At 39.2% G+C, this 24,538-nt stretch overlaps 1 protein-coding gene across 3 annotated transcripts in view; it reads left to right on the plus strand.

Moving 5' to 3' along the window:
- VCAN (versican) overlaps positions 1-24,538 on the plus strand; it is a 95,805-nt gene that overhangs the window by 32,937 nt on the left and 38,330 nt on the right. The window contains exons 6-8 of one of the 3 annotated variants that reach the window (XM_017806276.1): positions 1,357-1,650; positions 12,314-12,727; positions 14,252-15,247. In XM_017806276.1, the coding sequence (XP_017661765.1) occupies positions 1,357-1,650; positions 12,314-12,727; positions 14,252-15,247 (1,704 nt within the window). Of the gene's footprint in view, positions 1-1,356; positions 1,651-12,313; positions 15,248-24,538 lie in introns of all 3 variants that reach the window. The other 2 variants (XM_017806275.1, XM_017806277.1) reach the window with 2 other exon arrangements.

The raw sequence follows: 24,538 nt of genomic DNA on the forward strand, positions 1-24,538 counted from the left end.
ATAAAAAGAAGAGTTCATTGTCTGTGTAGTCTGAAGAGCTGAATGAAGTATTCTGGTACTTCTGAGGATTAATGGTTCCTTGCTTTCCTTATCTGTCCCTCTCCCATAGATATGTTCTGGCCCTTTACCTCTGAGCTGGAAGCTCCACACAACATGTATAAAGAAACTTACACTATGGAATTGGAATTACAGCTGTAATAACAAATCAAGAGTTTCTACCTGGGAGGAAAAAGAAAGTTGGCACTTTGCCTCCTTTCACACTTACATTCCTTTCAGTCCCCAAACAAGTGTAATATTGATGTGAATGGAACTGCTCGGGGTGATGTAGTTTTTGTCTGCATTTTTCTGGGTTCCCTTCAGACTAGTGCAGGGCTAAGAGAGATTGCATGATCAGTATGAAAAAGCAGTGGTCTCCTGCAACACTGGCTGCTGTGTTCTGGCCTACTCCATCTGAAGAAGGGAACTGCTGTCTTGTAAAAAATATTTTGAATTTTACACTGTTGATTTGAAAATACTGATTTTAGGTCTCATCATTTCCATCTGAAGTCTGAGCAAAAACTGGGAAAGAGTCAGTTTATTGCTTCATTCCCAGGGCATGAACATTAGAGGCTTGATTTTTTATTTTTTTTTTTATAGTGCTTGGGTGAATGAGGCAACCTAGACAACTGCATAAGGGTGATTTAGCTTGGAAGTAAAATATCACACATGCTATTTGCTTTGTTTCAGTTTTAAGCTGAACGGCTATTACTCACAAACTGTTAGTCCATGGAAGCTAAACAATACTAAAAACATTCTAGACTAATTCAGATTTTCTTCACACAAAAAGGGCTTTGTATATGAAACATATCTGTTGTATTTCCCCACCTGTGTTTCCCTGTGGAGCAAGGTGAAGACTGGCAGAAATCTGACCCTAGAAGCTGCTTTGGAACAGCAGAACATTTGCGTGTTTTGTTTTTGAGGGGGTGTCTCAAGTGAGATTCTAGTGATGATTAAATGATTAGGTAAGATGCTTGCAAATGTAAAAGATTTGTTCTACAGAGAAAGTAAACTGTGTTGAGCTGGGCTTAATTAGCTCAATTGAGTTGCAAAGTTTAACAGAGGACTCTAACAAAGTCTAACAAAGCTTCAGAAACCACCGTGCACTTTGTGACATGAAGTTTGCTTACAAACACTCATGCTTTGAGGTAGGTTAATTTTCAAATTCAAATGTGGAACATTTGTTTTCCAACTAGCTGATTTTTTTTTCTTTCAAGGAAAAACATATTTGGGAAAAAAATCCAACCTTGCAGATATTGACTAGAAGAGGAGAACTAAGCTGAGTTGACAGTGTTTGTTATTTCTCTTTTCTTCCCCTAGATGAAGTGGTTCATGTCTCAGCCCCAGAGAAGTTCACCTTCGAGGAAGCCAAGGAGCTTTGCAAGGAAAGAGGGGGTGTCCTGGCCTCTGTGGGGAACCTGTACGTGGCCTGGAGGAATGGTTTTGACCAGTGTGACTACGGGTGGCTGGCAGATGGCAGTGTGCGCTACCCGGCCTCCGTGGCACGGCCCCAGTGTGGAGGAGGGTTGCTTGGGGTGAGAACCCTGTATCGCTATGAGAACCAGACAGGCTTCCCTTACCCACATAGCAAGTTTGATGCCTACTGCTATGAACGTAAGCAGGTTTTTTTCAGTCATTATTTTTGTTGTGCTTACCCTGTTTTCTTTAAATATTTGTTTTATTTTGGTTCTTGCTGTGCACATGTGTTTTTTTAAAAGAATTGGTTTTATCACTACTGCTTTACCAAAAAGAGAAAACCCAAACTAAAGCAAACATCATAAAATTATGCTGGCAGATGAAGACAGGCAAGGTTTTAAGGTAAGATTTCAGCCTGAGCAGTATTTTCACATGCCCATAGTCACCCTGAGTCTGTGGATGCTCCATTTTTTGATGTCTGAGTGTAACCTGGTATACTTGTGTCATGTCAGTGGACACAAGACATATCAGACATACAAAACCCCACCTGGACATGTTCCTATGTCACCTTCTGCAGGTGACCCTGCCTTGGCAGGGAGGTTGGACTGGATAATCTCCAGAGGTCCCTTCCAACCCCAGCTGTTCTCTGATTCTGTGATAAAAACAGAAATGTCCTACTTGACCAAGTGAATGACTGTCATCTAACTTGGTATTCTGTCTCCAGGGATGGCAGTAGGAGAGGCTGTTAACAGGCTGTGTACAAGCCTGGTCACTTTCAGGTCTCTGAGATGCCTCTAATTTTGGGGCTATCTCTGGATCCCAGACACTTTATCCCGTCATAATATTTCTCTTACTTGCTCAGTCCCTGTGAATTGTCTAAATTGCCTTTCTTAGTGCTGCTTGTTTCCCTCCTGGTGTTTTCAGAGGCACATCAAGCACTTGCCACAGTCACATGGTAGACTCCATCAGTCTAAACCAGATGTCCTCCACACCTCTCAGCTTTCCTTTGGGATTCAATATTCCCCTGCAAGCTCATCTCTCTCCAGTGATCGCTGCCTGGCTCTGCTATTATGGTGCATCCTATCCCTGCACAGGCTCCTGTTGTCCCAAAACTTCACCAGTTTCCCAGCTGAATCTCTTGCTTCCCTCAGCAGCACAAGGAGGTTGGAGAGCCCAGCAATTTTCCTACAGGCCTCTCTGCTCAAGGAAGTTCCTGTGGTTGCAAATAGCACAACTGACATTAACATTGTGCTGAGTTAAAAGTGCAGAGCTTGGTTGTAACTATGAATATCTTGGTTTTTTGGACTCAGTCCTGTGCCTCCAACTCAGAACTGCCTGAAATGTGCAGTTGGTACTGTCCCCATTTTTGTGGATGGTGAACCAACTGCAGCTGCTGATCTTTCTAGCTCAGGAATTGAAGACCTATTTATGAACTGTTTGATAACAAATCCCAACATCTGTTGCAGTCTGGCTGTTCTCAGGCACTGTTTTGTTTTTTTAATTTTCCTTTATAATTTGTGGGTATGATGTTCTAAAACTTTGCATGTGAAAGTAGTACTAATGGACTTCAAGGGAACTGCACACAGGAAAAAAGACTTAGTTAAGTTCAGGGGTCTGTGCTCAATTCTGCAGAACAGAGTTTTGTCATATCACTGCTTCTGTTCCTCCTCGAAATTGTTTATGGTCTGTTTAAACTCTTGGAGATAAAACAGTCTTTAATGGGGGCGAATTTCACCAGTCCCTCTAAAAGACTGGAATAGGAACTGGAAATTTTGCCTGTAACCTAGTCTTTAGTTAGGACAAATTCCAACTTGCTGTTTGTTTTTGGGAATTTAACCCCTTTCAAGAAGCGTATGCCTTTACAATGTTGTTCCCAGCAGTTTTAGTTAGCAAATTTTAGTAACAGACAATTTGTTCTAAAAAACCCCTTGATTAAGTATGGGATTGTTGCCTTTTCTGCAAACTCTTGCCCTTGATACGTGAAGAATAGATATTTCATCACTTTGCAGCCCAGGAAGTAGACAGTGTAGAACTATCAACCCTTTTACGAGGCACAATAAGACTAAATAGGACCAACACAATTTGATAAAGAGTGAGCTGCTCTCTAGCAACTTTAATTACAAGCAACATTACATCAGAATTAATTAAACACCACTAGCTACATGACTCAGGTTTTGCCATACATCTGGTTTTACATGCGGAAATGCAGGAGTGTAATGCTGTACCCTCCTTCAGGGAGCCTGTCTACTGCATATTTCAGAAGTTACTGAAAGTTGTCTCCCCCTCTCAGAAGGTGCTTGGGACCCCACAGAAACCAGCTGTGACTCCTCACTGCTTTTGCTAAAAGATTTATGCATGTGGTGAGTAATGAGACTCAGTTCCCGGCATCGTGGTCCTCCACATCTCCAGCAGCTGCCTGATGCAGTGGCTTTGGAGTGAGTCACTCTCTCCTACTGAAGCCTTGGAACCAGTCCCTCTCTTGGGGCAGAAAAAGGGAGAGGGTGAAAAAAATGGTCCTGCGTGAGAGCAGAAGGCTTGTATTTAAAGTCTTTGTTTCAAACCATCTTTTGTCTAGAAGTGTCTTTCAAAGCTTCTCGTTATCTCTGTTTCAAAGTTTTGGTGTGTTAGTCCGTCACAAACCCCACCATTCCCCAGCTCTGGCTGCTTTTAGGTCAATGTGAAGCTTTTACAGAGAGATTTCCACAGTGCCTGACAACAAAACTATGCTCCCAAAGCCCTTGGTTTTCCCTGTAAACCCAATTCAGTGCTCAAAGCCCTTAATTATGTGTCTCACATTACACTGCTGTTTCCCTCCTCACCTGAACGCCCAGTCATACCACAACAGATTTGTGGCAAACCAGGCACCTGTATTAGTCATCACAAAGACAAAACATGTATTTAAGAAGGGGAATATCTCCTCCTTCATCCTAGCTTAGACTCTTCACCCCTATTCTGTGATTGAAAGTCTCTTTGGTGGAAAAAATCTCAAAATATTAATTTTAATTTGCAGTTGAAAGAAACTTCAATCCATATTTTGAACATTTTGCTTACTTTTTAAAAAGGAATCATATTTATTAAAATATACAATGGATCCAGGAAGTAAATTCAATTTAAAAATTATATGCACTACTTTCAGTAAAGCAGCCAACCCGGGCAACTTTTAAAAGCACAGTTAAGTTCAGGATTTTAACTTCAGCAGTGTTTTGGTTACAAAATTACATGGTATGAAGTGTCTTGACTTTATGAAAATAAGAGCGGCCCAGACTAATAACACATGAATTAAAATCAGAAAGTCTTGTTAGAAAACCTGAAAACTTCATCTCTTTGATCACAAGTGCTTTTCACTCTGCAGAAGCCACATGGCTCTGAGCTTCTGAAACATCTGTGTGTTTAATTTCATCCCTCCAAGGCTTTTGCCAGACCTTTTTTTTTTTTTTTTTCCTGAGAGATACCTAATCTTGTATTTTTTTTTTTTTTTTTTTTCCTGAGAGATACCTAATCTTGTATCTGATGAGGCCTGAAAAAGACTCATGTTAGACATATGATTAAGTACTTGCAGCTCCTTGGAGGCATCATCAGAGAGAAGGTTTTTCAAGTGTTAACATATAGGACTTGTAATATATTAATGTAATTTTTTTTTTTAGAAAAAAGTAGAACAATTGTGCTGAGCACCTATGTTAATTTTTAAGAGGTTAAAGCATTTTATCATAAAAAAATCCTCTTTAATATGTACCTATTTAATACTTCTTGCCTAAAGCTATAGTGTATTTATTTAATCCAATCCCTCAGCCTCCCAGTCTTTCCAGACCTAATTCACTGGTCTGAGTAGAAATTAGACTTCAGCTGACTTTGGATGGGCCACTTTGTCCTACAACATCTGCAGGACAAATTGCACTCCAGAAATGCACTAATCAAAATGTATGCGAGGTTTTTTTCCTTACATACCTGCAACAAAACTGAACTTGATGAGCTTTGTACACAGAAGTCATTGAATTTTTGAAATGTAAATCCCCATTTTGCTGAGTAACACTGATTTACGAACTGTTTCACAGACCTGTATTGATGTTGGCAAACCTTTCAGCAAAACACTTTTTTACTTGACTCAAAACATGTGTTGATCGTTTCGCTCTGGATTTGTCCCATTTTCGTCTCACATTTTGCTCTTTTGTTTTGACTCAGTTTCGCACACCTTTATTGTTTCTCTTTGGTTATACCACTTTGGTTTGGCACCATGGCTTAATTTTAGCTGTGGATTGTGAAATTCCAGTTCTAGGATGGTATTGCCATGTGTGTTCATTGGGACTGGAGTTCATGTTGTTCTGATTGTTCAAACACAGTATCATCAAGGGTGTATCCAAGCTAACAACTATTTGGGACTGAGGGCCTCTGGCTTTGATACTTCATCCACCTAAAGCTCAAAATCAGAACATGATTTTATAGAAGAAATATAGGGAATGATGATCTCCATAATATGTAGCCTCTGTTTCAAGAGGTCCTACAGGAAGAGCCACCACAATTGCAGGCAGAGCCTCAGGAATCATCCACAGTGCTCCGCTTGTCTGGCAGCAGGAAGGATAAGACTCTTAAGCACAGCTCAATAGCTGGCAAAGGAAACTTTGTCTTCCCTTTTCCTGCATGTGACTTAGCCTGGAAAACTTTGAATAACTGGGCAGTCCTGTTCTTCTCCGCAGCAACTGTCAGTAGCTGCATGTCCCAGCTATTTCCTGGATGAGGGAGTTGTTTCCAGCCTGATGTCAGGAACTGCATTACAGGGATCTGTGGATTTCTGATCAGCTTGGAAATAACCACAGAACAGTGAAGACCTAGGGTGTGATGGTGATACCCAGGGAGCAAAATTGCTGACCTGAAGAGAGGAAGAAAACCAAAAAGAGAAGTTTTATCTTATATGAAAGGTAGTAGAGCGCTGGGCATAATAAAGCCAATGTGCTCCAGCATTTCACAACCCAGTATCAGAATGGGCAGATGCCTTTGAGCAGATAAGCACCTCGAGGTCATGGCACTGACCACAGTGTGTACAAGGCTGTTGGCTCTGCTCTAGCTGCCTTTCCCCTCTGGGAAGGTGAAGGTATGAAAGGAGATTAAGCCACCTTACTGAGACAGGTACCATCAGATAACAATTCTCCAGCCCTTTATTACTTTCCTAAGAAGGCAAATCTCTGTGCTTCTGTCAGATATGCAGTTATAGCTGCATATATAGAGATCCACAGTAATACCTTGAACTAGGTGTGGGACTAATAAGTCCCTGCAGGTCCCTGCTGAGTTCATAGCAACAGGCACAGAGGTTGCGTACATTGACAGCTCACTACAGGTTTCTCACCTCACTCTACCTTGGGATTTTGAGAAGTCAGTCAAACCATGCTGAAAATGATAAGAAAAATCTCAATCCACTTCAAACAACTGTGCTATAACACCTCTCTAGTACCTCACCCTGAGAAAGAGGTGGTCAGGTGCAGCTTGAGCTTTTAAATGTAGGAACACAGAAAACCCAATTTATCAATCTAACTGACGTGTGTGGAGCAACTGCTGGGAACCTCAGGAGGTGGCGCTTGAGGAGTTCTGCTAGAGCAAGTGAACTTGCTTTTATCTGAGTGACTCAAAACTGGGTGCTTTAAGAGTAACCTCTAAGTGCAAATGTTGTGGCCAGAGGGAGAGAGGAAAGAGAAGACATGTCTGGAGGCATTTTCCTTTCATTCCCTCAGGTCATTGAATGGGTCAGGTAACAAGGACAAGATTAGGAGCAATAAGGTGAAGAAGCAAAAGATTCATCCCTTTGGGTGTTCATGGGCAGCAAAGATAAATTGGTTGTGCTGCAGGGACTGGACACCACTAGGGGTGATTTTGCTCCTTTCACACCAGGTGGGGAAAACAAAGCAGCAAGAATTTTGCTGTCAATTCTTTCTCAAGTGACAATCTTGGCTCTTTTTGTCCTTCAATTGTTTTTTTGCAATCATGAAGCAAAGATTGTTGCTTTGCTTTGGTGCTGGAATACAGATTTAATTAGAAAGAGCTGACTAAAGGGGCCTGCTGGTTTATTCTTTTTTTTTTTTTTGTCTTCTTTGGCAGTTTTATTATAAATAATGAGGAAAGAGAAATGTTGGGTTTTTTTGCTATTGTTCCTTTGAGGGTAGATTGGCAGGTTATAGTTCGTTCACAGAACTATACTTGCATGTGGGGAAACCAGGAGATAACATATCTTTTCCCCTTTAACAATCTGACTTCAGATGTTATGAAACAGCAAGTGGTTTTACTTAAGAGTGTTTGTGTTCACAGAGCTAAAAGAGCTGCTGCCTCTGCTGTTTTGTTAGCTGGAAGAAAAGGCCTTGGGCAATGGTGTGAAGAGAATGCATGACTGTTAGTTATAAGTTTTTTTCTTACAGATAAGATAGACTGATAGCTTCCAAATTTGTGTTTTTATAAGAATCCTACTGGTTTTTCTCTGATATTGCACATATTTTGTGCAATGGACACTGCATTTAGATTTTCATATTTTTCTCATTACATTTGGCTTTTGATTTTGACATCAAAAAACACTGTGTAGGTAAGTGGAAGTATACACCTGGAGTTAGAGAGAAATTCGTACAGCTGCAGGGTCAGATTTTGGATTCTTGTTATTCTACCAAAGGTCTCACTATTTATGAACACAATTCCACATTCCCTGTGCACCAACCTGCTTCTGGAAAGGTGTGAAGGAGCAGGTACTGAGTCAGTACCATAATCAGAGGTTTCTTGCTCAGTCTGTAACTCAGAGCACTATTTTATTTTGTTTGATTTTGTTTTATTTTGTTTTATTTTATTTTATTTTTGTTTTTTTTTAATCTGCTCTTAATCTTAGACTTGTCCAGTTTGGAAGGTTCTGCCAGTAGTTTAAACTCCAGTTAGCAAAACTCTTGGAGTCAGGGGAACATTCAAGACTGTCCTCTCTGCTAGGGTTGATAGCAGGGAAGGGACAGACACACAGAACAAACTCAACAAATTAACACAAAAAAATAAATAAAAACTAAGCAGAGCAGATTTCTGCATAGGCATCATGCTCAAATTGAGCTGGAAGATATTAAACTATTATTTTTGACTGTTATTTTCTAATAATTTATTTTGTCTATAATTCACATGAAGAATTCACTACTTTCATGCTTTATTCCCACTTAAAACAATTTTTGTTGTTTTGGCTGTTGACAATGACTCAGAGCAATCTTTGTCTATGGGGTCTATATTCTTCTGCCAGGTTTTTAGGAACATACCTGAATGTAAACATGCAAACAATATTTCTGAGTGCAGAAAAACTGCTCAAGTGGTTCAAGTTAAGTATATGAGTAAAGATTTTTTAGAATTGGTAATGTTGAAAAAGCACATATATAAATCATAATATATTTATAGTCTTAAAGATAAGCATTACTCCTCCAGAAAGTACACCTATATATCTTGAAATTATTATTAAACAGCACAGAACATATTAAAATCCTTACTTGGTAATTGCGAAGTAAAACCCTGTCTAAAGTTGTGCAGCTTGATTTCCTTGAAAAAATATTGTTTTAATATTGACTCATTATTTTGAATCCTTATTTAAACAACAGAGGAAGAAAATTCTATACAATAAAAGCATAAAATAAATAAATGCAGAGAAAAAATGTAGTATCTCTGCAAAGTCATATAGTCCTTCCAAAATCATCTTCATGCAAGTTGTTCAGTATAAAAGGACTCGATTAAAAAAAAGAAAGAAAAGACAGTCTTTGATATGAGCAGCTGTTGGTGAGATAATTTGCTTTCTTGCTGCTAATATGTTCATGAAATTTATTAGGAAAATCTGCCTCATGTCTTGAATCAGGAGGAGGACAAAGGAGATAGCACATTGCACGCATGTGGCAATGAGCACAGTAATGCAAAACATCTGGATGGAGCAGACAGCGTTCAAACTCATGTTGCTTATTAAAAAAGCAACCTCCTCTTTGTTTTGTTTTTCTTTTCCCACAGAAAAAAATATAACACTGACAGATTTCATATTGAAGCAGCACAATTTTTTTTTATCCACTCAAATAAGTTTGCAAACCTCTATGAAAAAAACTTACATATCATGTTTATGACAAAGTGATTTTAGAGGTCCTGTAGTTGATTTTAACCAGAGCTGAACTGCACACAGTTTCCATGGGAGAAAATTTGGCTGTTTATTGATAATCTCTTAGCAAATGTGGGCTTGCCTCTTACTACTATATAAATCTAATATTTATTTATTCATTTCTTAATATAAGCAAATAAAATACACTCAGTGTTTTTTCAGGTTTGCATAATAAATATACACCTATTTTGTTAAATAATTGGCAGATATGAGTCATGAACAATAAAAAACTGCATCTCAGGCATAAATATGTGAACTTTTGGGACTTCCAAGCATTTCTTGGAAATTTGGAAGCAACATAAGTGGCTGTGAGTAAGTATACACAACTTCCCAGCAGTGATGAAATAAAGTTACCTTTTTTTTTCTGCAGGTTTTAAAGTCTGTTCCCATGCCCTCATTTTCTAACTTTGTGAGAGGGTATTACATTTTCATATTCCTTCAAACAGTGAACTTGATAGTCACTTAGAGTATGGCAACTGGGGTCTGAATGAGCGTTTGTGTTGGCTGCAAAACCAATTCCATCTGCATTAAGGAAACTGATCCCATGATTACAAGAGAGAGTTTGAGACTGGGCTGTTTCCTTTCTATTTTACCATAAAAAAATAGCTGTTAAAGAAAAAAAAATTGGTGAATTCTTTGGTAGAAATTTTAAGAGCTACAGTAGCATACAGCATTTGTGCACACCCTTTCCTCCCCAGCTGTGAAATAAAACTTGTGTGGTTTAAATCAGGCTCACACAAGCAGAGAGGGGGGAAAAATTGCAAGGATTTCTTGATTCTTGGAAGTGCCATCTTATACTTGAATCACATTGGCATTGAAAACAACAAAGATCCACTTGAGGCGGTAGAACCCCAAAACACAAAAATCTCTTGTCTTAAGGCTGTGCTTTTGCTTGGTGGGATTTCAACAGTTTTACTTCTTTTTGCTCAGCTGAATGTTTTTATTTACTGGGGAAAAAAATAAATCTCTCTATGTAAGTAGCTAAGTCTTCTTTGTAAAACCACAACAAGATTTAACATATAGTAGGGATAATAATCCATTCTCCTTTCTGCTGGCAAAGACCGCCACCACTTCTAAACATAGCAATGTCATATTTTCCTACCCTTATAATTTCCTTTTCACTTTCACTTCTCATGCATAAAAGTTGAAATATCAACTCTTTTTTCCCTGGCAAGCCTTTCTACTCTAGGGTAAATCAAGCAGGTCTCTTGCAAAGGTGACATTTTCAAAGCTTGGTGCATGAAACTAAACAAATATTTGTGTGACTCTGACTTACATTCGTGGAATTCATATCTACAGCTGTCAATGGGACACTTAATGAGTCATGGGTGTGTGAAAAGAACTGATTTGTGCATACATGCTCCTTATGCTCGAGTATAAATTGTAAAACAGTGGAATTATTCTGATTTCTGCCTGTGACTGGAATAGAGTTCTTTGCTCCCTTAGAAGCTGAGCAATATTTTGTTTTTCAAGAAGCTGCAGTGTAGTTGTGTCTGTCTGGTAAGCAGTGAGTCCTCATACACATGACCTGTTTAAAACATTCTTCATATGCTTAGTGTGATTTAGAGACTATATTTTACTCTTTATTTGAATCCTTATAAGGCTTTTGGCTCTTAGTCACTTAGCAATTAACAGCACTTATTTAAGACATTCACTTCTTCCACCTGAATGCTCCTATTGCCCCTCTGAAGATTCCTGATCTGGAAGACTGGCAGAAGGGAAGATGTTCCAACCCTGGGCTTTTCCTAAGTAAAACCTGTTTTCAGAGCACAGACTTACCTTTTTCAGGAATTTAAAATCTGCTGACAGGCCTCGCAGTGCTGGCACACATTTCCTTCTCAGATAGTAATGGAAATCTGGGATAGAAGGAGTGGACAAGGAGCAAGGCAACAAGATTCTTTAAAACATCTCAATTTGGTTCACTGAAGGACCTTCCTTTGTGTCTCCTGTGGGTCTAGGACAGCTAACCCCTTACTCTGGCCACCATCCAGAGGGTTCAACACTCTGCCTTTTCATGTCCAGCACTCCCATAGAAGCATTTCTGTGTGAGGAGTAGTTTCAGAACACTTCAGATCTTTGAAGTGTTTTCCAAAGATCAACATCATTATAGTATTAAGTTTATGATTTTAATGGCTGGTTTACCATTCTCACCTTTCCCCATAACAAATTTCTCTCAGCAGAATTTAAATGCAGTACTTTTTTGGTGGCATGCTTGATCCTACTGATTAGCCACTCTCTCACTCCAGTGAGGTTTCCTTTTTGCAATTTGTAATTATGTGCTGAAAATAAACTAAAGCAATTTTTCAGTCCCTTTATGCATTTAGGTTGGATGCTGCAGCAAACTTTGAAGAAAACCCAGAGGTTTGCAGGTCTACTCATCCGTGATATCATGAAATAAGGTTTTATATTCCCAGATCAGCATTGAGCTCTCTGATGGGTACTCATGTAGCACAAGGACTTCCAGAAGTAATTACATAAGTAAAAAAATATGGAGAATACTGCTACTCTTCTCACTTCATCTGACTTTGAGTTAGATGTTCTGCACCTTAATATTGTGTTATTGTGTGTCATTCAAAGCTCTTAACAACTATCTAAAGCCTTTTACCTTTACACTTATTTCTCAGTGTGGTATTTAGTTTTTGTTGGGAATGCTCAAACTGAATTAATGTAACAGTCATTTGTGTTCTGATTGAATGATTCCTTAACTCTTTCCCCCCCCTCTTTTTTAAGGTAAAAAAGTCACAACACAGCCTACGACTTTTGAGCCCGTGACATCTCTGAAAACTGACAGCGTGAAATCGCTACTTGCTGAAGTTACCTTTAAACCTCCTGTCTTTGAGACTCCGATTACTGAAGTGCCTGACACCCAGACAGAGGCCCCTGACTGGGAGGAAACAACCCCTGAGAGTGAGGAAGACACAGAAATGACTACTGAACTGGCTGAAGAAAAAAGGGAGATGGAGGTGCTTATGGAGAACATTCAGTTAACCACCCTTCTACCTCAGACTGTCACAGATGGCGAAATAAGCACTTACTATACACTGGGAAGGACTGAATATGTTTTCCCCAAGCTAACAGAGAGCACATCTGCAGCTTTGGAACTGGACCACACTTACTCTGAAGCAGAACTGCCTGAGGAACAAGGTAGGTCTGAAAGCATTGAGGACGCTTTCTTGACCTCTGTAATTTTTCAGGATAGCACAGCTGTAGATAAGAGTTCTACTGGTTTTTGGGAAGATGCTGACACAGGAGACGCACAAAAACATGATGTTGATAATCAAACTGAGCAAATAGAAGTGGGCCCTGTGATGACAGCTACAGATAGCTTGTTACTGACTTCCCGGAAAGAGTCTCCCAGGTCAGGGACTTCACTTTCACTAACAAAAGAGAATGTGTATCATGGTGCCCACTCAACACAAGAACCCACCAAAAAGTCAATGGAGGCAAAATCTGACAAGAAACTTACAACTGTTGTAATCCCTAAAGCTTTGCTCACTGATCAGTATGATATTACTGCAGAGGGGGAGGGCAGTGAGAGCACATACACCGTTGTGCCTGACAGAGTTTCTGGCATGGCTACAGGTAGTGTCCCAGAATCAGAACAGTCTGCTGCATCAGAGACACTCTTAGATGAACATGCAGTAACCACTGGACAATTTTCTTCAGCAAGTGGGTCAACACCACTTGTTAAATTTAGTTCTGCAATGGCATTTGATAGTGAGGCATCAGCCCAAGGAAGCAGAGAGGACCTGAGAGATGTGCAGCCTACCCTGTCACCTGGGACACCTGTATCCTTTTCTGTATCATGTGTTGGTCAAACAGAATGTGAGGCTGCCTCAGGAAGCACTGATCCCCCACCAAGCCTGGGAGAAAGCAAATTTGTTATCTCTTCATCTCAGCAGATGGAAGCATCAGCCTTTTCAGAGGAGCAGGGAAAAACAAAGGAGCCAGAAACGAGAACAACGGACATTAAGACCCCTCTTGCCACAACCATCATCCCTCCCTGTGCTGCAGCAGAGTCTGAGGGATGTTCTGTAAGGGAGAAATTCACACAGGCTCCTCCAGCTCCTGAAACATGGCTGCCAACAGATGAATATCAGGGGTATATAACAGAGGAGTCATCTCACACTGAGGGAATCCTTGAGTTAGTTACAGAGGAGGGTGTCTCTGGAATGGAGCCTACAGCATTTTCAGGGCAGACTGCAGAATATACAGTGCACCCAGGAGCTCCAATTTCAGCAGTTACAGATGAAACTGAGACAAGCATGGAGCCAGGGGAGACCACGAATGATGAAGAAGTGGTATCAACTGATTTTGGTCAGAGTAGACATACTACAGGTGTCTCCCACATAAGCAGCTCTTTGGATTTGGAAATGACCACAGTATCCAAAATACCAGTGGAAGAAAGTAGTGCAACAGTAGGGTCCTTTAGCTCCTCAAACGTATGGCCAAGTGCTATGGCCACCACTGTAGGGGTAACTGAGCATGAAGGAGATGAAACATCAGGGACAAATGGAACTATTGTATTTACAGATGTAACAGAGGTAGATACTGCAATCCCATGGAAAGAACATGATGCTTCCCTAGTTCCAGTTACTGTAGAGAGTGAGGTCATTAGAGATATGCCAGTTACTGATCAGACTCCTTTTGATGGTATCTTTCATACAGAAGCATCAGAAACAACTGCAAAACACAGGGAGGTGTTCCCAGAGGAACCCTCCACAAAAGATCAAGATGAGCCAGGAACTGCCAGAGAGTCAACCTTATCTGGGACATCTGTCCAACCACATGAACAAAGGACAGCACCAGGATCTGAATCATCTCCAACACCTGTTAATGAGAAGCAGGATGAGACAGGTTCAGCCTGCGATGAGACATACCCAGAAACAGAAGTACCAGTGCCTGCAGTGGAGTTCACAGACCATGGAGGAGTTCTGGGACCTGATGAAACCAGCACCAGGACCTTGCACCTCACAGTGTCTCCAAAAGCTGAAACTGCTACTGATGAAGAGCAGAAGGTCACTGAGCTAATGCCCATGACAGCTGGTGCCCAGGAAAGCCAAGGAACTCCCAGCAGGGAAGTAGACAGGGATGCAGTGACCTGGGAACCTGTGTTGCCCCCTCATACAGTGCTGACAGGCCATTCCACTGTGGAAAGCATCACTCATCTGACCTTGGGAGCTTCTCCAAGCCAAACCACAGAAGGTTCAGGAATGACTGAGGAACCTGAAGAAATCAAGCCAGTATTTGCAGCTACTGCAACAGATAAGGCTACAATCCTCACCGGTGTAACACGTTCCACTAGTGCTGTAGACAAAACTCAGCCCACATCGGCATCCAAACATTTAGTCACTCAAAAGACCCCTCGTATCATCCCTGAGGAAGAAGAGGAGGTAACGAGCCATGACATCATCATCATTGATGAGTCTGTTTCTCCCAGTAAAGCCACTGCTGCTGAGGATCTGACAGGAAAGACGTCAGAGCCGGAGATCGACAAGGAATATTTCACAGCATCCACAGCCACGGCAGTGGTACGGCCAACAGCACCACCCAGGGTGGAGGAGGCCACAGAGGCTTTGCAACATCGTGAGGTGTCTCCTTCTACTTCACACCCTGACAATGACATAAGAATGTATGTTATTCAAATCACAGGCAATGACACAGGTAAGATTTTGCCTTTTAGACCTGCAGTCCACCAGAATGGACAGTTTGTCATAACAAAGAGGTGTCCTTTAGGATATATTGGAGATGTTGCTTGGATCACTGAAGGATGCAAAGTACCAGTTTTATCTAGACAGCAGCTTACTGAATATTGGTAGGTCTATTTTCCTATCCAATAAAAAGCCTTCACAAATGTATATTACATTTGCTTTGCAGTAAGATTAATTTCTATGTAAGAATGAATATGAAACTCTGGTATTTTCTCTTAAAAGTCATGATGGCTATAGTCTAGTTTTCTTATTTAACATTGTCAAGTCACTGAGTTAACTTCAGCTATCTGTGAAACAAGCATTTTAATTTCACGGTTTCCATTCCATGCATTACTAGTCCTAAACAAAGTGCCAGATTATTTTAACATTCCATTAGTCTGTAGCAATTAACAATGCCATGTACAGTGGAGTCAGCTAAAAAATGGTTAAAGCACTCTACTGCCTCCTGTGATTTGGGGAAAGGGGGTTTTTTTCATGTTTTTATATCATATCATGGTATTTTTTAAAATCGGTTTTAGAGAATATGTAATGCAAATTGACATAATTTTTAATTCTGCCTCATTTTTTGGCTGATGGTTCTGTACATGTGTATGTAGCTTCAATTCCATGGGTATCCAGAACAGAAACTTCTAAAGTAGTAATGAACTGCTGGGTTTTATGTTGAATATATCTCCATAATGCAATAGCTGAAGGCTATGCAATTTCACAATAAAGAAGCCTGTTAACTGACTACTATTTAAAGATGTCTTGGTAAAACCTTATTTTTTAAAATGAAATATAAAAGAACTGACAAGCAGGACAAAGCACAGAATGTTGTTAGGTTAAATGTTTTATTCTGTTTAATTATTTTATAGCTGCATAATATTTTTTTTTAAAGGAAGGAAGACAGTAAAAATGGATCCTATGTCTTATATACCTTAATCACATGCACTGCTTTTGAATGGTTATGTAAGAAACTGTTTTCTAACTGGTTCTCTAAAGAACTCATCCAGCAGAATCCATAATTTATGGGAGTCTTGGATGATTTTGTCAGGTTTGGGCTTGGTAAAGTTCCATTCAGAAATTAAAAATCAGCAGTGGTTCCCTTGAGATATGCCATATCCTGGCTGGACTTTTCATGCAGTGGTTTTGTATCTTTATTCACTTGATGCTTTTTATCCCACTTTATATTTACAAGTTGTAAATCTGCACAAATTATATCAACAACCTTCTATTTCAGAAAATGATAGTTCTGTTGTCTTAACATTTAAACACTCCTTTTGTTTCTGTGGTATATTATTATTTTTTCTGAAGCTTTATGTGTTATCAGTGTCTTGAAGTGAGACAAGTCCTGTAAGTCAGACCAGAAGGGGAACTTCTGAAGACTAGAGTTAAGCCACATGATAAATACTTTTGTACCCATGGAAATTTGATTAACTTGACTTAAAAATGAATAGTTGCACTGTGTAGTGTTTTTCCTGTTAGATTTTTTAGCTATACTATGGTTTATTGTAAAAGGGAGAGTGGGTTGTACTGGGCAGCTGCATATTCCAAGGAGATGGAGAGAAGGAGGATAATTTGGAAGGATGTGGATGTGGATGCAGATACATCAAGGACAGTCTTATTTTACGCATTTTTTTTTTCCAGAATTATGTGTGTACTGTGATTCATTAAATCAGGATTTAGTTCAAACTGGATTATCTAAGGGACAGTGGATCAATACTTAAATCCTCTTCATAACTACTCTTGCTTTTCCTTGGGTGATCAGGTGAAACTTTCTCCAGGATTTGTTTTCTTCATCTTCACAAACTTTCAAAACTGTGTATACATTTCCCATCTACATATGTGCTTCTGTGTCAGCATCTTTTTAAGCAGACCTAAATTATACATCCTTAAACAATCTACCTTTAAAAATTATTTAGTCTGTGAGCATAGAAAAAACCCCTTATTTTCTTGAAACATTATTAAAGTCTCAATATGGCACTATTTGTGTTCTCTTTAAACATAGGGAGCTTCCTGTATCCAGTGCAAGGTTAAAGTGAAGTTTTCTTTATTTTTCTGTTTTCAGACCCCATCAGTGAGAATTCCACCACTTATGTTTCCACAAAGAAAAGACACCCTATACCTACTTACTTACCACAACTTAAGTCAGAGAGGCCAAAGATTTATTCTGTTCGAGAATTTGGACTGGTGTTTTCTTTTGTTTCTACAGAAATGAAAGACTGCATCTGAAAAATCCTGTCAAGCTCATTTTCACTTCATTGTTCCTCAGTCCATAAACTTTTCTTTGTGCTGAAGAAAATGTGTATAGGAAGTGGTGAAGAGGTGGTGAAGAGGAGCAAATTTGGCAAATATTACTATATATGCTTTTCACTAGGACATGGTCTAACTTCATATTCCATCACTCTTTATTTGAGAATTGGTCCTCATTCATAAGGAACTACATAAACTGTACCTCTGGCTTTTTATTCTCAGCTGGATGAGAACTAGAAATACAGTTTTCATCCTTACATCTCTCTCATAAAACAAAGGTTTTTCCTCCTTTGTCGTGTTTCAAGGTAATATAGCATTCTTAAAATTAATTAGTGAATGTTATATGCAAAGGTCTTCTTGATCTTTGAGTCAAGAGTCCAAAAGTGCCTCCTGAGAAAACATAGCTTGCTTTCCAAAGCCCTTCAAAAAACAACTATTTCAAATAGGAATAATGAGAGGTTTGCAGTATAGATGGTATTGCATATAAATTAATATAATAATTTCATTTCTGTGTATGCACAAGTGCTGGAACCATTTATGAGATTAATTTCCCCCCTCTTTCTTCCCCTCCTTGCCAGGAGGAACTTTTGCCCGGAGGAACAATTTCATGGCAGAGCAGAAATTCAGCACCGCGGTTTGTTTCCTATCAGCCGTGTCACTCAATTACAGCAAAAACTTGCTGTTACACCAGCACAGCTGAATATTGCTCTCTGCAGCTCCATTTGCCATCTGTAGCTCAGGCATAATAATATTTAAGTGCTTCATGGAGGTGCTATTAGGCTTTCTTAGTCAGGAGCAGTGTTTTATATTCCACGTGGGAGCGAAGGGTCTCAGTAAATGGGTGGATTTTTGAGGGTTGCAGACAATTTTAGCAGTTTCCAGCAAGCAGGACAGAGTGTGTCCGATGGAGAACAGGGGCCCCTTTGCTCTTGGTGTGTGTCCTACCTCCTGTGGAGTGTGGGGGAGCAGCACTGGCTCAGGTGAGTCCATCTGTGGCCATGCACAGGTAGAGGGAGAAGTAAGAAGGATTTTTTTTTGTGCCTTTCTTCTCATTCTCAAACCCTCCCTAAACTGGCACCAACTTTGCTGAGGCACTTTGAAGTTTTTGGCTGGAATGTGCTACTGATGTATGGAATGTGTTATGGATGTATGGAATGTGGGGGATATATTATTCCTCATTATTGCTGTAGACTCAAGCTGCACTGGATAGTTGTTGAATGTTGACTGGGTTAAATTGATTTAAATATGGTGGCAAGGATATTAGTCTGTCTTAGACACATATCCTCCTTAGTATGAAGTGCACAATATAGAACTGAAACTTGATATTAAATATTTTCATTTCTTTAGCATATTAAGCCCTTACATTTATTAGACCAGAAAGAGTTTCTCCTAGAGGACTACTTTCCTTATCCAAGAGGTAAATAGCTATACTCCTGGCCTTCAAAATGTATCCTTGCAATCAATTAAAACTTTCATAAAGGAAATTTCAGTTACTTTTAGATTAAAAAAATAAATACCCTGGAAACAGAAGTAATTTGGAGTCCTGGTGGAAGGTCAAGCTCATTAGCTTAAATTCTGGAAAATGCCTTCAAGTGCTGATAAGAAAGAACACACAGCTGAATAGATTAAGCTGCTTATTTGTGTAAGAACACAGCAGTTTTCACTGAGGAAATGTATTGTACAATCAATCCTTGCAATTCCATGTGGTCAAGTGTAAGACAGGTGCACAAATTAATGAGGGTAATAAGATGTGTTTTCTCTGACAGCCTGTGGCACATGGGCAGGTGTTTCAATTAATGGGGAAAATATATTTGTACATGGGGAAACGTCTCTTTTTATGCCACAAAAAGGACATGTTTCATAATGGAAGGAGCTTGGGACTTTCATCTGCTTGGGTGGAACTGGAGGCTATTCCCTTGGGATTATGACCATATTGTGGAAGTGAGAAAGAAAAATATCCCCCGCACTCTGAGGTGTTACCACCTGAACAGCTTTCCATGTCATCAGAGGTGACAGAGAAGTTAGTCTTTCACTGCGAGGATGCAAAACTTGCCAACTTGTGCCCTGTTGTATCCTCATAGCTCCATGTGTTCTAGTGGTGAGGACTGATGCTGGTGCTGGAAGGTATTAGATTAGCAGCTGGAAAAAAAGAAAAAAAAATACCCAAACCCAAACCTGAAGGAACTTTTCAGCTCATAAAGCTTTTATGAGCTGAAAAATGCTCGTGGGGGTGTTGTTTAACAGTGGTTGAGGGGATGCTGGAAACATAACTCCCATCTGTATCAGGAGTAATTTGCACACCTGCATTTTTTGGAGACATTTAAAAGTCTTTACTTAGGGAAATGTGTTTCAAAGTGCTTATTGAACCCTGGGACTCACATCAGCTCTCTCTGGTTTCTTGTCCCTTCCAGCTTTGAAGAGAATTAAATTGCAGGAACTTGTGCTTTGTAGATGTGAAATTTTATGGAAAGAGGTTACAAACCTTTGTATTTCGACATGTAATTCTCTGACATGCATATTTCTGCCTTAGCAATGTGAGAGGGCATGTGAAATTTGAATGAAATGTAGAATGGTAATGAGTCATAGTTATAAACCTTAACAAAGAAGGTAGAATTGAGTCTTTTCAGGTCCATCTTAGGCCTTGCCTTAAAATTCTTTTAATCCTGTTGTCTTCACAGTTCCTTCTGGAGGACTGTCAAAGACCGTCATGGATCTCTTTAAGCCTGATTCTAACATCTAGCCTGAATTGCTTCTTGGCCAGTTTATACCCGTGTTTATTCTTGCCAGCATTGTCTTTAGCTTGAATAGGTCTTTTTTCTTCCTGACACTTATCCCTTGGTACTTTTGTTTCTCTGTTCAGTCATAAAGAATAACCACGTCCCCTTTTTTCAGCCTTCATTTTGCTCACTTCTGAGGGGGATGTGTGTGAGAGAGTGGGAATGCACTGGTACCATGCTGGGAGGAGAGACTCTGGCTCTGTCCTGGGGGCTGAGGGTGTTGGGATGACTAGAGCAGATGAGGATGTGAAGGGACAGGAGAAGTGTGGCTCAAAATGCCATTTCCAGACAGCTCCTCATGTCCAATAGAGACAACTCAAAAGCTTGGAGCATGGATCTGTCTGCACCTGTACCCACATTGTTCTCTCTTAAGTTATTTTATGTATGCCCTATGGAAAATAATCTATCTGGATATCATACTTTGTGGTGTACACATATGGGCTAGGTGCAATTATTGGTGTACTTTTCAAAAAGTACAAGCATTAATTACAGTGTTAGAGAGACTTCTGCTGAAGGAGAGGAGACTTGGTGTTTTACTTGCTGAAATCACCATTTGTTTTTTCCTCAAATGAAGAGCATGTGCTACTGAAAGGCTATTGTTTATTCACAGAACCTACTTCAAATCAAGGTTTACCGTGAGGAAAGATGCTGTAGGCTGACCTGAATTCATTTCTCGTGGGATGTTGAAGCAATAGTAAGAGTGGCCTTGTGGGCTGAGCCAATTTCCCGTCTTTTAAAACATAAAATCTCCTATTTGTTTAATGGAGGGCTGGGCTTGTCTCCTTATTAACTCTAATTTTCAAACGAAACAGGTTTGTCAGTGTCCGACAGGCATTGAAGTAATTTTCATGTCCTGAATGACCAGACTCTCTATGTTACTCACAAAACCTGTCACAGGGACAGGCACATTCCCCTTGTTGTGTCTCAAGCAACTGAAGTGTTAAACTCCAGCTAAGATGGCCAGATTCTGATATCATCCTCCCAAGGGTAATTACACCATAGTAATTCCAATGAGGTGATTGAGGGCAGAATTGCTGTGGGGATGTGAGGATAGTAGGTATCAGAATGTCTTCATAACATTTTTGATGCTCCTGGATCATTATTTTTTTATGATTATTTATGATTACAATTATTTTTCTTTAGAACACATTTGAGTCACACCTTCAACCCAAACTAGTAGAACCATTGATTAATTCAACCAGTAGGAGTTTTTCTATATTAGAACACTTGTTTTTCACCAGTGCGTGGAGGGCTTTTTAAAATAGGTTGTACACCATCTCATATAAATCATACTTAAAATACAACAGCAATGATGCCCTGTATGAAAGCAAGATCTAATAAACAGGTAATTGTAATAAATTCAAGCTTTTTGCACACTTCTCCTTTTTCCAAAACAAAGGAAAATGAAAAAAAAAAAACAAAACCAAAAACCCAGCCCCATATCCAACAGAGCTGAAACTTGATACTTCTGTTTCACAAGAAGCTAAGACTGAATTAACAAGTGATCTTCAGGCCACTATTTCTGGCTCTTCCTGAAGTCTTATTATAGAACGATAATTTCTTTTTCCACATTCCTTTCTAGACCTCCAAGGAACAGTGCCCTCATATTAAACACTGTTCAGAGGATGCCTACACATTCCCTGCTGTTTTTGCACTGTATCCAAGGAAACATCTCAGATTTAGACATAGGGATTACACATTTCTTGCTTTCTTATAGCTCTTTGTTTATTCATGAGAGAAATGAAGGATTTTTAGTCATAGGTACAATGTGGTTTTTCATACTTTTGTTTTAAGGAACAGGAATCCTTTTAGAAGTTTTGTTTGCACGTGGAGAAAGCCTTAAGAATTCCTAATGCAGAAAAGATGAGCTGTCTTTTACATGGTGATGCAATATGAATTAATTTTTTTTTTAGGAAAGTGGTTTTCTGCACCAAAGTTTTCTGAGTGTATCCAGACTGTAACTTTCTGAGTATGTAGTTTTCATTGGTCTTTTTTTTTTTTTTTTGCAGTTGTTCTTCTCACCTTTTAAGATTTACTGATTGAATTGATCCTTGCTAATCCAGCCAGTCTTTTTCTATCTCCCTCTTTTTGGAAGTGGTTAGGTGATAAATTTAATCAATGATATACAAAATACCCCGTAGTGTCTTTCAGGATACTTGTGGATTTTTTCCTGGCACAAGTGAGAATGCGTGCAAAGTATTTGCTGCATGTTTTCTGTTTCCTTTGGGAACATGCCACTGAAGTTATTGATCTTTTTCTATGGAGTAAGTCTTTTTTTTTTTTTTAACTGCTCATTGAATTAGGACTTTTCTGACCAGTGGTGTGTTACTATTTTTGCTTAAATGAGGAGAATTCAGTGTGAAAACTCTCTGCTTTCTGAGGAGGAGAAATGTAGTTGGAATTTTATTCCTGGTCAGGAGGGATCTTATCTTCCATGCTTTGGTATTACCTCTGCTGCACTTCATTAACTTTTTGATACCGAGCATTAGCTCAAAGATTGCATAAGAAACATTAATTTCTAACTTTCAACCAAAATCTTGGATTTTTCATGCAATACCTCATCAAACAAGAGTTCCATAGTTTTAGTGGGAGGTTTTTGGCATTAGGACAAGAATTTCCATGTCTGATGTAATTTTATTTTTTTTTCCAAAGTAACAAGAAACAATATGCCTATATGCACAAAGAGCAGCATAGGGATTTTTGATCATATTTTATTGTGGCATTTGTCTAAAACATTTTTTTCCTTTCTTGGAAGTGATGATTAAAATGATTCTGGGGTTACTTATATATCTACTACTCCAGTAAATGGACTTGTAGTGAGTTCCAGTGATGTGTTTAGCCAAATATTGAGCATTAAAAGCAAAATTCATGAGTCCTTTGGAAATGCTGTGGACGCTTAGTCCAACTGACAGGCAAGGATTAACCCAAAATGTTACTCAAACGTATTTGTTCATACTTTAATTGAATTTTTTGACTTCTTGACTCACATACATTTTTCAGTTTATTCTGTCCACATACAGAACTTCTCAAAAGTAAACTAATTCTTTAGTCATGTCACCATTTTAGTACAGGATGGAGTTTGTGCTAATGGGTTCATAGTCAAAAATACCTCCCCCTCTGCTGATTTTTACTGGTGCCCTGGGCTTACCACAGCTAGGCATCTATTTTCATCTGCAGTTGATTGAAAACCTTTGTTCTCAGGTATTGTCCAACAAAAAGGTCTTTTTTAAAAAAACCCTAAGTGTTTCTGAAAATAAATAAATATTTTTCAAAGCAAATATTTCAGTTTTGCCAAGGGAAAAAAAACTAACCTTGGATGAAAAAAGTTCTGTTTTTAAAAGCAAAATGCGTGTGATTATATGGCTAAAAAGAAGCTCATGTTCTGTATGCATTATACGAAATTGTGTCTGAAAGAGAGTCACACTTGTGTTATTCCGTCTGCAGCAGTGGGTTTTTTGCAGCCTTATGCTGTTTTAACTGAGAATCTGGTTTATCCCTGGGTTGCTTTGGTTTCTCAATACCCAAAGCAATCTCATTTCCTAACCCCTATAGCTAAATTTAAAACATTTTGTGTTTTTTATTATTTTCAGAAGTCAAAGGGTGATGTTAATAATACGCCATTAAAATTGCAATTACTGAATCCACCCTGTGTATTCTGAGTAATAGTTGAAAAGCAGAAGATTCAGATCTATGTGCAAAAATCCATGTGCCATATATGTCAATATTTGTGTATGTAACCACCCTAATTATGCATTCTAAGACATATTTGCATTTAAGATGTCATGAAGATCCTCTAATAGTTTGAGTTATCACTGACACTGCTGTAGCAACTCAAATATTTTTGAAGAAGCAGATGGGTCTAGGACAAGGGTGTTTTGGGCCTCAATGAACTATTCCAGCAAAGCTTTAGTGGTATTTCACTGAAGAAAAATTAAGCTTAAAAAAATAGATTTGCTATGACAAATGATTATATGTTGCTACATGATTAATAACTTTCCCAAAGAAGCAGGGACTGCAGCCAAATAGTGTGATTTTGAGTGTTGGCTTCACGAACAGTGGGCTTGTGCAAACACTAAACTAGAAGTGTGCTTATGAGGTGTTTGAAAAAACACTTGGAAAATGGTAGGAGATAAAATAGCAGAAAAGTACCATGATAAGTGGTATAAATATCCGTTCCCTTCCCTTCCCTTCCCTTCCCTTCCCTTCCCTTCCCTTCCCTTCCCTTCCCTTCCCTT

This window comes from Lepidothrix coronata, unplaced genomic scaffold (assembly GCF_001604755.1).
Source record: "Lepidothrix coronata isolate B3197 unplaced genomic scaffold, Lepidothrix_coronata-1.0 Scaffold14, whole genome shotgun sequence".
In the NCBI taxonomy this organism is placed as follows: Eukaryota; Metazoa; Chordata; class Aves; order Passeriformes; family Pipridae; genus Lepidothrix; species Lepidothrix coronata.